Source organism: Bacillus rossius, chromosome 1 (assembly GCF_032445375.1).
Source record: "Bacillus rossius redtenbacheri isolate Brsri chromosome 1, Brsri_v3, whole genome shotgun sequence".
Taxonomy (NCBI): domain Eukaryota; kingdom Metazoa; phylum Arthropoda; class Insecta; order Phasmatodea; family Bacillidae; genus Bacillus; species Bacillus rossius.
Genome location: NC_086330.1, coordinates 91,330,795 through 91,347,687, shown reverse-complemented (window position 1 = coordinate 91,347,687; position 16,893 = coordinate 91,330,795). Strand labels below are relative to the sequence as shown.

General features: G+C 42.0%; 1 protein-coding gene across 1 annotated transcript in view; it reads right to left on the bottom strand.

Moving 5' to 3' along the window:
- LOC134539902 (protein tipE) overlaps positions 1-16,893 on the bottom strand; it is a 73,758-nt gene that overhangs the window by 19,975 nt on the left and 36,890 nt on the right. Inside the window, exon 2 of the mRNA XM_063382254.1 lies at positions 11,028-12,217. Coding sequence (XP_063238324.1) covers positions 11,028-12,139 — 1,112 coding nt within the window. The 5' untranslated portion in view covers positions 12,140-12,217. The remainder of the gene's footprint in view (positions 1-11,027; positions 12,218-16,893) is intronic.

Below are 16,893 nucleotides of genomic sequence, written 5' to 3'. Positions count from 1 at the left end.
CCTTTGGTTCACGACGTTCCGGGTTCGAATCCCGAGTGAGTCATGGCTGCCGGTGCTATATTTAGCATTTTTTATATTTTAGTTCTTAGCTAAACATTTATCAAGGGACAGGAGTAGTATGTGAATGTATTTCCGAGATCAGGATGCAGGTAGTGGATTGAAGATTGTCGACCGCCATCTTGGATTTGTGACGTCACGGCGGCCAAAATTCCTCAAAATTCCTCAAAATTGACTCAAAATGACTCAAAATTTCCCGTTTTAAGAAAAAATTTCCCGTTTTCGAGGGAAAAATTCCCGTTTCGAGGGAAAATTTCCAGTTTTATTCCTTAAAAATCCCAACGGCTAGAAATGTCCTGATAGAGGCTTAAGCATCCTTAACTCAAGCCTCAGTTAAGCCTCTATCAGAATGTGACCTTGACCTTTGACCTTGACCCCGACGGCCATCTTGGATCCGCCATCTTGGATGACGTCATTTCGTTTTCTAGAAAATTCCGGCATTGTGTTATCCGACATTTTGAATTATGACGTCACCGTTGCAATTTCCGTTACGGCCGCCATCTTTAAATTTATTATCCGATTTTAATGAAAAAAATTAAAAAATTATAAAAAAAATTTAAATAATATAAATTTAATAAAATATTTATAAAAAACAAACATTAACGACACGGAGCTCGGAGTCCTCGATTCGAACCCGACAGAGGCAAAAAAATTAAAAAATGACGACCGATCCTTCCCCCGCGGTGGACGCAGGCATACTGACTCCCTCCACTTTTTTTTCAAAGCATATATATATCGTCAGGTAGTATGACGTCATGTCCGCCATCTTGTCCTCGTCTGCTGGAAGCCATCATCAGTGTATCGTCGGCGAGAGTGCGCTGACGCCATGTTAGTTTAATTCTTATCCGCTAGAGTGCAGTAATCATTTATTATTGCTGTGACACCCGACATCTTGTCATTTGGCCGCCATCTTGAAAATCCATAATTATTTAGCTAGAAAAGCGGGAAAAATTCCAAAATTCATTAAATAAATTTGTAATCTATATAATGATTGATTGGATCGACTAAGGTCCTTGGTACGATCTAGGACGATGCAAAAAAATTAAATTTAACATCAATTTAACATAATAGTAACAGGTTCGAGGAATTAAACACCACAAGTTCTTTTACAAACATAATATTTATTACATAATTTCTATTCTACTACATGATCATTTGCGAAAGCCAGCAATCTTATAATCATTCAGTTTCGCAGCGGTGTGAAATGACTAATTCTTAGCTCCAATCGGTTTATACTAGACAGAGTCCAGCCAGAACCTTTACAGACATAGTCCACCTCTTCTTGACAGAGTTTCTGGATACCGTTTTTAACAGTTTGCTTCACATCGTTAGAACTGTAAATTACTGCAGCCGATGTCTTGAATGCACACTTCTTCACTTTGTCATCGAACGGATATGGCTTTCCATATATACAGTCCAACCACAAGTTATATTTCAAAGGTCCGTTTGTTGCTACATCATCAGTAAGCTGATTGATTATGTCCTCTCTGATATCATCAAGAAAATTACAAATGTCCTTCGACTCACCTAACGTATTTAAATAATAGTAGTCTTTCAATGTTCCACGAAATGCAGACTGCACCAAGTAGAAGCCATTATCGTTCACTTGTAATGCTCCGAACACAGTCTTAGGTTTAGTTCCATGTTCAGACGTCATACCAATCGGTTGCTGCACATCGGTTTTTTTGGTTGTACGCTTTCATGTCTCCAATCTAAAGCGAGGAGTCGAAATTTCTGCAGGTAGTTCAGCAGTAGGAGCACAGACTCCACCTTTACATTTTTTCGCATGATGTCGCAAACTGTCAATTCGAGTAAACCATTTAAGGCACTCATCACATCGAAACTTCATGCGAGAAGGATTCTTCGTGCATTTGCTCCGCTCATGTCTTCGTGCATCATGGGAAAATGCGAACGACGTATCACAGTAGCTGCAAGGATACCGTGGTGATGAAGACGATCCTTTCAGACCCGATCCAGATACTGACGTTGCCGCAGTTGCACCATCTCCAGGCATACTCTTATGAACATCAATGCATCGTTGTTGCGCCGAAACCTTTACTTTCTGCCGAACAGCAGGACCTTTGCATGCCTTCATGTGCGTTTTCATATTATCTTTTCTGGCAAACTGCTTATGATATTTCTCACAAACAAACATTTTACGATATAGGTTCTTGGCACATTCGCTCCTCTCGTGTCGCCGAGCATTGCTGTTGTTTGAGAAAATCTTGTCGCAGTAACAGCACCGATGTTCGCTAGTTGTCAAATCAGCATCCATTGAAGTCTCCATTGATGGCGAACCAGCGTTCGCCGAGTTTCCCTGTGCAGACAGCACTAGCAGCATTAAAGTCTCTTCTGCTGGCGGTACCACGTCTGTTGAAGTCTCCTTCAGTGTTGACATCGACGTTGTCAACGGTATCTGCTCCACCATCGTCGACGCTGACGTCATGGTTCCCGCAGTCGATTGTACAACCTCCATCGAGTTCGTCGTTAAAGTCGGTAAAGATGCCATCGAGTTCGCAAGAACAGGTAATTACGTGATTAATGCACCAGAAGAAACAAACTAGGTGATCCTTACACCGACGACGTCAGTAACAAACTAAGCATCCTGTTGTCTAGAGCTCGCTTATATATACATGCACCGTATGGAACAATACGCTAGTCAAATCAAGAACCATTTACAATAATACTAGAGTCAAAACAACATTAAAAATAGAAGGACCATCAACGAAAAGGCAGCACATTTGGAACACCGACAACGAAAAGGCAGCACATTTGGAAGCACCGACAACGAAAAGGCAGCACATTTGGAAGCACCGACAACGAAAAGGCAGCACATTTGGAAGCACCGACTACGAAAAGGCAGCACATTTGGAAGCACCGTCATCGAAAAGGCAGCACATTTGGAAGCACCGACAACGTAAAGGCAGCACATTTGGAAGCACCGACAACGTAAAGGCAGCACATTTGGAAGCACCGACTACGAAAAGGCTGCACATTTGGAAGCACCGTCATCGAAAAGGCAGCACATTTGGAAGCATTGTCAACGTAAAGGCAGCAATTTGGAAGCACCCACAACGTAAAGGCAGCACATTTGGAAGCACCGACAACGAAAAGGCAGCACATTTCGAAGCACCGACAACGAAAAGGCAGCACATTTGGAAGCACCGACAACGAAAAGGCAGCACATTTGGAAGCACCGACAACGAAAAGGCAGCACATTTGGAAGCACCGACAACGAAAAGGCAGCACATTTGGAAGCACCGACAACGAAAAGGCAGCACATTTGGAAGCACCGACTACGAAAAGGCAGCACATTTGGAAGCACCGACTACGAAAAGGCAGCACATTTGGAAGCACCGACTACGAAAAGGCAGCACATTTGGAAGCACCGACAACGAAAAGGCAGCACATTTGGAAGCACCGACAACGTAAAGGCAGCACATTTGGAAGCACCGACAACGAAAAGGCAGCACATTTGGAAGCACCGACAACGAAAATGCAGCACATTTGGAAGCACCGACAGCGAAAAGGCAGCACATTTGGAAGCACCGACAACGAAAAGGCAGCACATTTGGAAGCACCGCCAACGAAAAGGCAGCACATTTTGGATGCATCATCGAATAAGGAAGCACATTTGGAAGCTCCATCAACTAAAAAAGGCAAAAAGGAAGCACAAGTTACGAGATCTAAGTCTTAGTAAGAAATCATAATACAAGAAAGAAAAACATTACATTCTTATAATTTAAATTATTTATTTTATTGCTTTACATTATACAAATGCAAGTAAAACAAGTCAATATTGTATGTAGCCAGCATTCCTCAGTTCCTTGAGTATGAAGGATATTTCTTTGATGCACGAATAGTTTCCTGCACAAAGCGAACCATGTAGAAGTCTTAGCCGGTCAACCAATATGTTTGGATCTTTCCATGATGTGTAATCATTCTCTTCTACCACCATCTTCCTTGCACCTTTATAATAAATATTATGATCTCTGGTGTCTTCCGTTTTACCACCAACCTCAGGGTTACTTTCATGTTGGAGACGGTGATCATCACAAGCTTGATCAGATTTATTTAATATATCACGTCGTTTCCATCGTTTCGGTCTCAGGACACCGCCACATTCTTCGATCTTGGCAGCTTTAGGTGCTTCATCATAGTCTATGTCTTTGTCAACAGCCTCAGAGTCACTGTAACAATCACCGTAGAAGGAATCGTTTTCACCCAATTTACCGTAATAATTCGATGTTGATGATGTTGAAGTGTCTTCATCGTCTTCATGCTTCCTTTTTAGGAGTCCATCATTTTTACAAAGTAGGAAAGATCTACTTGAATTCGGCTGGAATATATTCTCACTTTTCACGTTAAGGATTCTTCCACTGTCTTCATTCTTCCGTAAATCATCAACCTTCTTCAATTTAAGTTCTTTGACGAGATCGGAAGAGCCAAGAAAATTATTGTCGTAATGCAGATCACTCTTCCTTAGGCTAGTAGATTCATCGTTGTCCTCTAGCTTGTACGCAGGCTTGGCGCTATAAGTTCTGCCATGTCTTTTTAGGCTCTCTCTCCGCGTAAACGACTTGCTACATCGAACACAACTTATCATATTGCGCAGTGGATTTTTAACACAGTCATTCTTCTCGTGTTGTCTTTTATTTTTTCTCAAGATAAACTCTTTACTGCAAAACTTACACCTATGTTCTTTCGATACAGCGTCAGATCCCAAATCGGAATTCATATTAGTTACTGAGACTAATGCCAGATACCAATTGAGTGTTTTAAATTAGATTCAATACTTAAATAGAAATTTTTTCATATTTCATCAGCGAGAATTAATATATCTCATGCAAAAGTACTTTATGCATGTAGTTCTGCTTTTCAACAACAGATGTCGCCACATGTTGCTTGCAGGTAAATAATATTTAGTTATTTTATGCGGGATGCGGGATGCTCACTATCGATCGCAAAAGAAGGATGGCTTCGTTAGACTCCAAGGAAAAGGAAGTTCGTCTTGCATGTTGGTGCTCCACAGATGTCTCATGGCGTAATATTAATTTGACTGAGTAATGATATTTGTTAATTCCACCTGATAAAAATATTGCAAGTTTTGATTTAGTAGCAGAAATTATCGAATTAAATGTAACTCCAAATAAAATGACATGTCTCATTAGAACAAAAAAAATCCATGCAGAGAGCGGTTTCTCAGAATAGTCAGAAACACTTGAAGAAACCACAGGAATGATTGCAAGAACACGGGAAAAACCATCAAAATATTGTCAAGATAATCAGGAGCACACTGAGGAAACCAACTTAATATTAACAATAATAATCGGAAGCACACGGAGAAAACCATCATAATATTGACCAGATTAATCGGAAGCACACAGAGAAAACCACCACATGTTTTCTTTGATATCATAAAATTACAAGAAAAAATATTTAAAAATAAAAATAAATTAATAAAAAATTATAAAAAAAATTAAAAAATGCATAAACAGTTTCTGCTAGCTTGTAAACTTATCATTGTTGAGCAAAGATAGAGTTCTTGTACAAGCCAGAAATTTATGCATTTTTTAATTTTTTTAATTTTTTATTAATTTATTTTTATTTTTAAATATTTTTTCTTGTAATTTTATGATATCAAAGAAAACATGTGGTGGTTTTCTCTGTGTGCTTCCGATTAATCTGGTCAATATTATGATGGTTTTCTCCGTGTGCTTCCGATTATTATTGTTAATATTAAGTTGGTTTCCTCAGTGTGCTCCTGATTATCTTGACAATATTTTGATGGTTTTTCCCGTGTTCTTGCAATCATTCCTGTGGTTTCTTCAAGTGTTTCTGACTATTCTGAGAAACCGCTCTCTGCATGGATTTTTTTTGTTCTAATGAGACATGTCATTTTATTTGGAGTTACATTTAATTCGATAATTTCTGCTACTAAATCAAAACTTGCAATATTTTTATCAGGTGGAATTAACAAATATCATTACTCAGTCAAATTAATATTACGCCATGAGACATCTGTGGAGCACCAACATGCAAGACGAACTTCCTTTTCCTTGGAGTCTAACGAAGCCATCCTTCTTTTGCGATCGATAGTGAGCATCCCGCATCCCGCATAAAATAACTAAATATTATTTACCTGCAAGCAACATGTGGCGACATCTGTTGTTGAAAAGCAGAACTACATGCATAAAGTACTTTTGCATGAGATATATTAATTCTCGCTGATGAAATATGAAAAAATTTCTATTTAAGTATTGAATCTAATTTAAAACACTCAATTGGTATCTGGCATTAGTCTCAGTAACTAATATGAATTCCGATTTGGGATCTGACGCTGTATCGAAAGAACATAGGTGTAAGTTTTGCAGTAAAGAGTTTATCTTGAGAAAAAATAAAAGACAACACGAGAAGAATGACTGTGTTAAAAATCCACTGCGCAATATGATAAGTTGTGTTCGATGTAGCAAGTCGTTTACGCGGAGAGAGAGCCTAAAAAGACATGGCAGAACTTATAGCGCCAAGCCTGCGTACAAGCTAGAGGACAACGATGAATCTACTAGCCTAAGGAAGAGTGATCTGCATTACGACAATAATTTTCTTGGCTCTTCCGATCTCGTCAAAGAACTTAAATTGAAGAAGGTTGATGATTTACGGAAGAATGAAGACAGTGGAAGAATCCTTAACGTGAAAAGTGAGAATATATTCCAGCCGAATTCAAGTAGATCTTTCCTACTTTGTAAAAATGATGGACTCCTAAAAAGGAAGCATGAAGACGATGAAGACACTTCAACATCATCAACATCGAATTATTACGGTAAATTGGGTGAAAACGATTCCTTCTATGGTGATTGTTACAGTGACTCTGAGGCTGTTGACAAAGACATAGACTATGATGAAGCACCTAAAGCTGCCAAGATCGAAGAATGTGGTGGTGTCCTGAGACCGAAACGATGGAAACGACGTGATATATTAAATAAATCTGATCAAGCTTGTGATGATCACCGTCTCCAACATGAAAGTAACCCTGAGGTTGGTGGTAAAACGGAAGACACCAGAGATCATAATATTTATTATAAAGGTGCAAGGAAGATGGTGGTAGAAGAGAATGATTACACATCATGGAAAGATCCAAACATATTGGTTGACCGGCTAAGACTTCTACATGGTTCGCTTTGTGCAGGAAACTATTCGTGCATCAAAGAAATATCCTTCATACTCAAGGAACTGAGGAATGCTGGCTACATACAATATTGACTTGTTTTACTTGCATTTGTATAATGTAAAGCAATAAAATAAATAATTTAAATTATAAGAATGTAATGTTTTTCTTTCTTGTATTATGATTTCTTACTAAGACTTAGATCTCGTAACTTGTGCTTCCTTTTTGCCTTTTTTAGTTGATGGAGCTTCCAAATGTGCTTCCTTATTCGATGATGCATCCAAAATGTGCTGCCTTTTCGTTGGCGGTGCTTCCAAATGTGCTGCCTTTTCGTTGTCGGTGCTTCCAAATGTGCTGCCTTTTCGCTGTCGGTGCTTCCAAATGTGCTGCCTTTTCGTTGTCGGTGCTTCCAAATGTGCTGCCTTTTCGTTGTCGGTGCTTCCAAATGTGCTGCCTTTACGTTGTCGGTGCTTCCAAATGTGCTGCCTTTTCGTTGTCGGTGCTTCCAAATGTGCTGCCTTTTCGTAGTCGGTGCTTCCAAATGTGCTGCCTTTTCGTAGTCGGTGCTTCCAAATGTGCTGCCTTTTCGTAGTCGGTGCTTCCAAATGTGCTGCCTTTTCGTAGTCGGTGCTTCCAAATGTGCTGCCTTTTCGTTGTCGGTGCTTCCAAATGTGCTGCCTTTTCGTTGTCGGTGCTTCCAAATGTGCTGCCTTTTCGTTGTCGGTGCTTCCAAATGTGCTGCCTTTTCGTTGTCGGTGCTTCCAAATGTGCTGCCTTTTCGTTGTCGGTGCTTCCAAATGTGCTGCCTTTTCGTTGATGGTCCTTCTATTTTTAATGTTGTTTTGACTCTAGTATTATTGTAAATGGTTCTTGATTTGACTAGCGTATTGTTCCATACGGTGCATGTATATATAAGCGAGCTCTAGACAACAGGATGTTTAGTTTGTTACTGACGTCGTCGGTGTAAGGATCACCTAGTTTGTTTCTTCTGGTGCATTAATCACGTAATTACCTGTTCTTGCGAACTCGATGGCATCTTTACCGACTTTAACGACGAACTCGATGGAGGTTGTACCATCGACTGCGGGAACCATGACGTCAGCGTCGACGATGGTGGAGCAGATCCCGTTGACAACGTCGATGTCAACACTGGAGGAGACTTCAACAGACGTGGTACCGCCAGCAGAAGAGACTTTAATGCTGCTAGTGCTGTCTGCACAGGGAAACTCGGCGAACGCTGGTTCGCCATCAATGGAGACTTCAATGGATGCTGATTTGACAACTAGCGAACATCGGTGCTGTTACTGCGACAAGATTTTCTCAAACAACAGCAATGCTCGGCGACACGAGAGGAGCGAATGTGCCAAGAACCTATATCGTAAAATGTTTGTTTGTGAGAAATGTCATAAGCAGTTTGCCAGAAAAGATAATATGAAAACGCACATGAAGGCATGCAAAGGTCCTGCTGTTCGGCAGAAAGTAAAGGTTTCGGCGCAACAACGATGCATTGATGTTCATAAGAGTATGCCTGGAGATGGTGCAACTGCGGCAACGTCAGTATCTGGATCGGGTCTGAAAGGATCGTCTTCATCACCACGGTATCCTTGCAGCTACTGTGATACGTCGTTCGCATTTTCCCATGATGCACGAAGACATGAGCAAAGCAAATGCACGAAGAATCCTTCTCGCATGAAGTTTCGATGTGATGAGTGCCTTAAATGGTTTACTCGAATTGACAGTTTGCGACATCATGCGAAAAAATGTAAAGGTGGAGTCTGTGCTCCTACTGCTGAACTACCTGCAGAAATTTCGACTCCTCGCTTTAGATTGGAGACATGAAAGCGTACAACCAAAAAAACCGATGTGCAGCAACCGATTGGTATGACGTCTGAACATGGAACTAAACCTAAGACTGTGTTCGGAGCATTACAAGTGAACGATAATGGCTTCTACTTGGTGCAGTCTGCATTTCGTGGAACATTGAAAGACTACTATTATTTAAATACGTTAGGTGAGTCGAAGGACATTTGTAATTTTCTTGATGATATCAGAGAGGACATAATCAATCAGCTTACTGATGATGTAGCAACAAACGGACCTTTGAAATATAACTTGTGGTTGGACTGTATATATGGAAAGCCATATCCGTTCGATGACAAAGTGAAGAAGTGTGCATTCAAGACATCGGCTGCAGTAATTTACAGTTCTAACGATGTGAAGCAAACTGTTAAAAACGGTATCCAGAAACTCTGTCAAGAAGAGGTGGACTATGTCTGTAAAGGTTCTGGCTGGACTCTGTCTAGTATAAACCGATTGGAGCTAAGAATTAGTCATTTCACACCGCTGCGGAACTGAATGATTATAAGATTGCTGGCTTTCGCAAATGATCATGTAGTAGAATAGAAATTATGTAATAAATATTATGTTTGTAAAAGAACTTGTGGTGTTTAATTCCTCGAACCTGTTACTATTATGTTAAATTGATGTTAAATTTAATTTTTTTGCATCGTCCTAGATCGTACCAAGGACCTTAGTCGATCCAATCAATCATTATATAGATTACAAATTTATTTAATGAATTTTGGATTTTTCCCGCTTTTCTAGCTAAATAATTATGGATTTTCAAGATGGCGGCCAAATGACAAGATGTCGGGTGTCACAGCAATAATAAATGATTACTGCACTCTAGCGGATAAGAATTAAACTAACATGGCGTCAGCGCACTCTCGCCGACGATACACTGATGATGGCTTCCAGCAGACGAGGACAAGATGGCGGACATGACGTCATACTACCTGACGATATATATATGCTTTGAAAAAAAAGTGGAGGGAGTCAGTATGCCTGCGTCCACCGCGGGGGAAGGATCGGTCGTCATTTTTTAATTTTTTTGCCTCTGTCGGGTTCGAACCGAGGACTCCGAGCTCCGTGTCGTTAATGTTTGTTTTTTATAAATATTTTATTAAATTTATATTATTTAAATTTTTTTATAATTTTTTAATTTTTTTCATTAAAATCGGATAATAAATTTAAAGATGGCGGCCGTAACGGAAATTGCAACGGTGACGTCATAATTCAAAATGTCGGATAACACAATGCCGGAATTTTCTAGAAAACGAAATGACGTCATCCAAGATGGCGGATCCAAGATGGCCGTCGGGGTCAAGGTCAAAGGTCAAGGTCACATCCTGATAGAGGCTTAACTGAGGCTTGAGTTAAGGATGCTTAAGCCTCTATCAGGACATTTCTAGCCGTTGGGATTTTTAAGGAATAAAACGGGAAATTTTCCCTCGAAACGGGAATTTTTCCCTCGAAAACGGGAAATTTTTTCTTAAAACGGGAAATTTTGAGTCATTTTGAGTCAATTTTGAGGAATTTTGAGGAATTTTTGCCGCCGTGACGTCACAAATCCAAGATGGCGGTCGACAATCTTCAATCCACTACCTGCATCCTGATCTCGGAAATACATTCACATACTACTGACAGGAAAAATGCGTGGTTTACTTTCACTATAAACTAAGACTCATGTGCTTATAACTTAGACTTCTCCGTTTGGCCCACAGATTATGCATCTAACTGTGAGGCAATGAGAGACCCTCAAACAAACTAATTATCGAATCATGGTAACCCCAGTTAAGACCACTTTCACGTGAGCAGCCAATGCAGAAGGGACACTCACCCGATGAGTGTGGAATCTAACGAGAAGGTCAATAAACTCACGAGTGTTTCCTGCTCACGACTCTTATAGCATAAAAGTGGGAGTGTGAGTGGCTCCGGCATGCAAGCACCGACTGGAGCGACTCACCCGGTGACGGAGTTGGAGTTGCCGATGGCGGACACGGCGTCGCCCAAGCTCTCGCGGCTCATCTCGTCCGCCATGGCCACCTTCAGCTGGTGGCCGAAGCTCATGAGGTCCTCGCGGAAGACCTCGCTGCCGGGCGTGATGGCACCGCTGGTCAGCTGCGCCGTGGGGCTGCCCGCCTTCTCCGGGTCGCCGTCGCCGTCGCCGTCGTCCTTCACCAGCGCCTCCTCCTCGTCCTCGTTGTAGATCTTGAAGTAGGCGAACGTGAGGTAGATGACGGACGCGATGAAGGAAGGTATGGGGATCCCCATGGCGTACACGAGGTTCATGTACACCTGGTGCATGTCCAGGTCGCTGATCACCAGTCCCGGGTCGATGTGGCTCCAGTAGCACGAGAAATTGGTGCCCACCTCCTTGTACTTCTTCAGGAAGATGGTGCAGTTGAGCATGGGCGGGTACCCGCAGCCCTTCACGTTCGGGAACAGCTTGGCGCCGACGTAGTACCACTCCGAGTCGTTTCCCATCAGCCCGGTGCGCTCTTCCTCCAGGTCCTCCGGCTCCTCGGGCTGCAGATCGAACACCTCCTCCTCCTCGACGATGGGGTAGTCGTAGTCGCGGATGGCGCGCCGGTAGCGCCGCGGCTCGGGCCCCCCCACCAGCCGCCGCAGGGCGCGCATGTAGTAGAGGTAGCTGCTGCCTCCGCGCGGGGTCGTCGACCTCTTGTTGCGCAGGTACTCGTGCAGCTCCACCTCTACGGCCTCCTCCCGCAGCTGGCGCAGCTCACTCGCCACCTCGTCGTCGTCGGGCGGCGAGGACACCTTGTAGTTGACGCGGATCTGCGTGCACTCGTACACCTCCTTGGTGCAGCCCTCGCGACAGCTGCTCCAGCTGCAGTTGGACACGCCGTGGCGGGTCTCCACGTCCAGCGTGCGGCAGCTGGCCGCCTCGGGCTCGAACTCCATGAAGATGGTGGTGAAGGCGGGCTCGATCACGAACGGCACCAGGAACAGGAAGGCGAACAGGCTGAAGGTGCCCAGCAGCACGAAGAAGGCGGTGGTGTAGAAGAGCAGCTTCTCGAGGAACGTCTGCGGGATGATCTCCGGCTCGTCGGCCATCGTCCGTCGGGCGGACTGGCCCGCCGCTGGCCGGGCTCTCTCTGGCTGGCCCCGGCTTCACCGCTCCTCCATCGCCACCTGCACACGGTAACTACTCGCCAAACTGCTTTCCCGGACAATCAACATTAGAGTGTGTACATTTTACGAAACATTTTACTGTTTAATTTGCGGAACTAGCGCTGAAGCAGCGTTCCTGACTCTAGTCTCGTGTGCCTAGAGTTCGTTAGGGCACCCAGGGGCGTGAGGAGCTGTAGAGTTCAGTTCATTATTGAGAAACTGCCAAATGTTATATGGATGAGTTTTTTTTTAATCGGTTAAAAAAAACCTACAACTGCTTAAATGCTTCCTGAAATGCAACTAAAAGACTGTCAAAATGGCTCAGTGTTATTTAGACATAGATATTCTGATTTTAGAGCATTAAATAACGGTATAAAAACCAAACAATTTTTTTTTACTCGTACAATAAGATAATATATACCTGTTAACACTTAGTGTAAAGGCGATAAAGCACTACACGCGCGTGCCATTGTCGCCTTTATCGCTGCCTTGCTCTTTGTCATCAAGCGCGCAAAAAAGCAAAATGTAGGAGCGTTCCTTAAAGGGATATATCACGTTCCAGGTTTACGTTTAACATGGTTACACTTGTAGACTTTGTTAATGGACGAACCTCGTCAAAATGAAACAAAAAAGTATGTAGTGCATACTGTCAATATAATTAGCTGGCAAAGTTGAATTTTTAAAATTTTTGTTAAGAATGGATAAGGAGAACCAAAAGGAATAAAAAAAATTGATAAATTTTTGGTTTAAACTTTAAAGGCTATGCTGAGGGCTACTGCGTAGTATGTTCCAAAATTATTTAAAAAAAAAAGTATTTAATTTTATTTGCCCTTTAAAAACTGAGGTTTTTTAAAGGCTAGCTAAAATAATTTTTTCGCTGAAACACATTAAACCAGATCATCTATTAGCAATGGCTAGTAAATTATAGGTATTTTAAGTTACGATTATATCTTGTTATGACTATTCATGTTTCCAAAATGTGTTCCAGGATAATTCCAATATCATAAAGTTTCCTTTGGCAAAACATTGTGCCTAGTACATCCCCCGATGTTCGCGAAAGTTGATATGTACGAGTGAATATTGCCACATGTGGATCTGCTTTCGTGAAAACTTCGGCTCGTGGCTACAGCAGGTTCTGCATGCACGCGTATTTGACTTTCAACCTGTTAAATTTCCGTTGTGTAATCCGTGATTATTTCATTGAATTTCTGGTGCATAGTAAATTTCACCGTCAACGCACCTTAAGTATAACCTCAAAAATGCAGTTAATGATGTTTTTTCCGGTCTAGGGGGAAATGTCACAGATTCAGCGTTGAGGCATTTATATGCTACGTGTTCGGTACACATGTTGTTTGGCTAAACCTAAGAAATCAACAGTACCATCTTCTTAAACAGAATTATACTTAAGTTTTAAAAACGGAAAATATTTCTACCGTTTTTCCCTAAAATTAATACTTTCCTTATATTTATCACGATCAGCATTTTTTTAAAAAGAATTTTAAGTTAAATTTTGAGTTCCAGTTTCGCATTATAAGTTTGTTTGCAACATTAGAACACATTAATTTGCTCGTTACCGAGGTTGGTTACGATTAAATACTATCATAATTTATATAGTGGGATTACAAATATAATTAGAATACGTATGTACTTTTAACGTGTTATGTAACTCATCAACACAATATTAAAATTTAAATGTTGAAATACTATGCAAGAGTAAGCTGGCTCCTTTCGCCACCCCCGCAAAGTCAAGGGTAGAGGTCTACCACCTTAAAGTGGCCTGCCGAGCATCGGGGTCGTTAGCTCCATGTGGTGACATTGCATGTCACAGGGGTTTCCTCCCCTTTTCTTTATTAACCCGGCGCTCTTAGCCTAACGGCCCCACCGCCCCGGGGCCCCCACGGGCGTGGATGCGGATCACGCCGCATACACAACCAGGAAGGGCTTTAGAGCTTTAGCTATACACAGGGGCTGAGGAACCCATAACAGCATATGTACCACCTCGGTTCCCTACCCCACTCGGCTAACCAGAAAGTTGGATGCTCCCTTAGCCCTCCGGAGTTGTCATCACTTCTGGCGCCTGCCCCGATCTCCCGCCTCACACTGCGACTCCTCAAATCACCCAGCGAACCCGCGGTCCGGTGGAGGCCTACCCAACCTCTCCCGGCTATCCAGGCCGGTAACCGGAGCTGTCTCCGTCGCTCACTACGTCAGCATGTCTCAGGGCTAGGGAACCCTCGTGCTTGCCCCTAAAGCACACGGGGCACCACCGCCTAGTGCGAGGCCGACACCAATTGTGGTCCTGGGCCGACAAAGGAAACCTCAGCGGGGACCTATTTCACAAACAGGACCACCCCACGCCTCTACCAATTTCGGTGACGTCTGGTCCGCCATCTCGAACCAATTGGGAAAGTGGAGGACCTAGAAGTTATCATGGTCTCTCCTCCGACCTGGGGCAATAGCCCAGGTTTACAGGCCTTAGCCCCGGGTACCCCCTTGCAGTCCGATAGGCATTCCTAGAAGCAGGATAGCCTTGATGCTATCGCGGCTTCTCCACCGACCTTTGAGCAAGCTCATCAGTTTACAGCCATTTCGGGCCCGGTCGCCACCTAGGAATGTCGTCACCTTACAGCACTCCGTTCCATGGGCATGAATTTCTTCAAGGTGAAATCCGCCTTTGGGATGCATCACCATGGCTCGGTAGTCGAACTACCCAGAAAGGTTTCTATCACTGTCTGATGTTGCCCGCAGATGCAGCCCTTTCACTATTTCTGGTACCCAGACAGACAATTGAGGATGCCTGAGGCAGGGGTAGTCCCAGCAGAGCCACCTTCAGTTAACAGGGTTTCCGCTATGACTGGAGGTAGGGGCTACCCATCCCTACACAGTCACCACTTTCACCCCCATCAGCGGTGCCACGAGGAGGCAGGTGGTTGCCATAAGTGCAGGAGAGGCTATATATTCGAATCCACGCACCCTCTCCGTGGGCCTGTTGGGTCATGTCTCGTATACTAGAACTGGCAACAGTTCCGACACCTCAAAAGAGCAATCACCTTCCCCCGAAGGGGTCAGACCCACTCCCGCCTCCATGTGGAGACAGTAGAGACGCGTGAATAACACATGTAGGGCCGTCGAGATCGTTTATGCAACTGGGTAGTAGCAGGCACGCTAGGCAACGCCAGACGCACCTTATTGACTATTCTGAAAATACCAGCTCTGCTAAACATCATTAATTTGACAGATAACTCCATTTTTGTTCGTAATTCTTCATGTATATTTGGTTATACACTCTCCAAACTTGTGTTTGTAATATTTTGAAAGTCTAAACTTGCACAGCGCTCATTCTTTCAGTTTATAAAATTCTGGAACAAATTTAAAAATTTTCATGCACGTAGAAAAGTTTCCAAAATGTAAACAGCTCTTATAAAACCAAAAATTTTCAGATAACCGGATTTCTAAGAAACAACTGCTACAGAACCTAATACATTATATATATATATATATATATTTATAATTACTATTTATACATAACATTCATAATTATTTAGTTTAAGAATTATATGAAGGTTTATTTTCCTTCAGAAATCTTTAATGCAGAGATGAAAGAAAAAATTCCCTTGAAAATATTCTCAAATGTAGTCAGATTGTGGCAAATTTCTGCAAATTAAATAACTTCCATTGAAAGTATTTAGTTTACTAATAGAAATGCTGTATTTGATACAGAAACATGAATAAAAACAAAACTGCATTTTCCCATGTTGTTTTCTTTTTAAGAAACACGGATTTTCTTTTTTTCCCAACTGTGTCATAATACAAATAGCTAGTGTTACTCGTATTGGATCTTATCCGTGCCAAACAAAAGTATTGTTCCTAGAAATTATGTTAAAACAACTCGTGATGTCTGGCCCAGAACACTTCTGACAGATAAAAACCTGTTGAATTCGCGCCATTTCTATGCAAAAGATCACGCTGCAAACTTTTATAGAGACCCTGTGCATTGGCTCATGTGTTACTTGACTTCCCCTGAAACAGTGGCGGCTCCAGCGGGTAGGCCCGGGCCTACCCCACATTTTTAACATTTAAAAATTGGAAATTAGACGTTTAATAAAAATGCACAATACATATAAAACATTAGGTTTATTTTGAAAATGGCAGTTGGCAATGAAATGAAACCATAAATTCTTCTGCAGATTTGTAACATCTTACATTAACGTATGAGTTGTGTTGTAGTATTCACCTTATATTAACACAAATTTAATCCTTAAAATTAATTTTGTGACCTTTATAGGTATAAAAGTGTATTTTGTTGACATACAATTATGCGTATATGGTTTATATATATATAGTGGACTTTATGTAAGCTTTTGGACATACGCCATTGCTAAGCACATGTATGTCTGTAGAAGAAAACTACAAAAAACCAAAAGACGAAAAACACAAATTAAGCAAAAAATTGCTGTTGTCAGCAGGATATATACACCACATAATATTCCATAACAGGAGTATGGTCAACAAACAAAGAAAAACAAAGAAAAATGGACTAAGAGAACGAAAAAAAACCCACAAATGATGAATTGAACCCCAAAAAAATTCAGCGCAACAGTTGAAACGAGAAAGAAACACAACAAAACGAAAAGACGAAACAAACACAATAGTTTTCCAAAACAGAAACAAGCCAGCACAACAATTGAAACGAGACA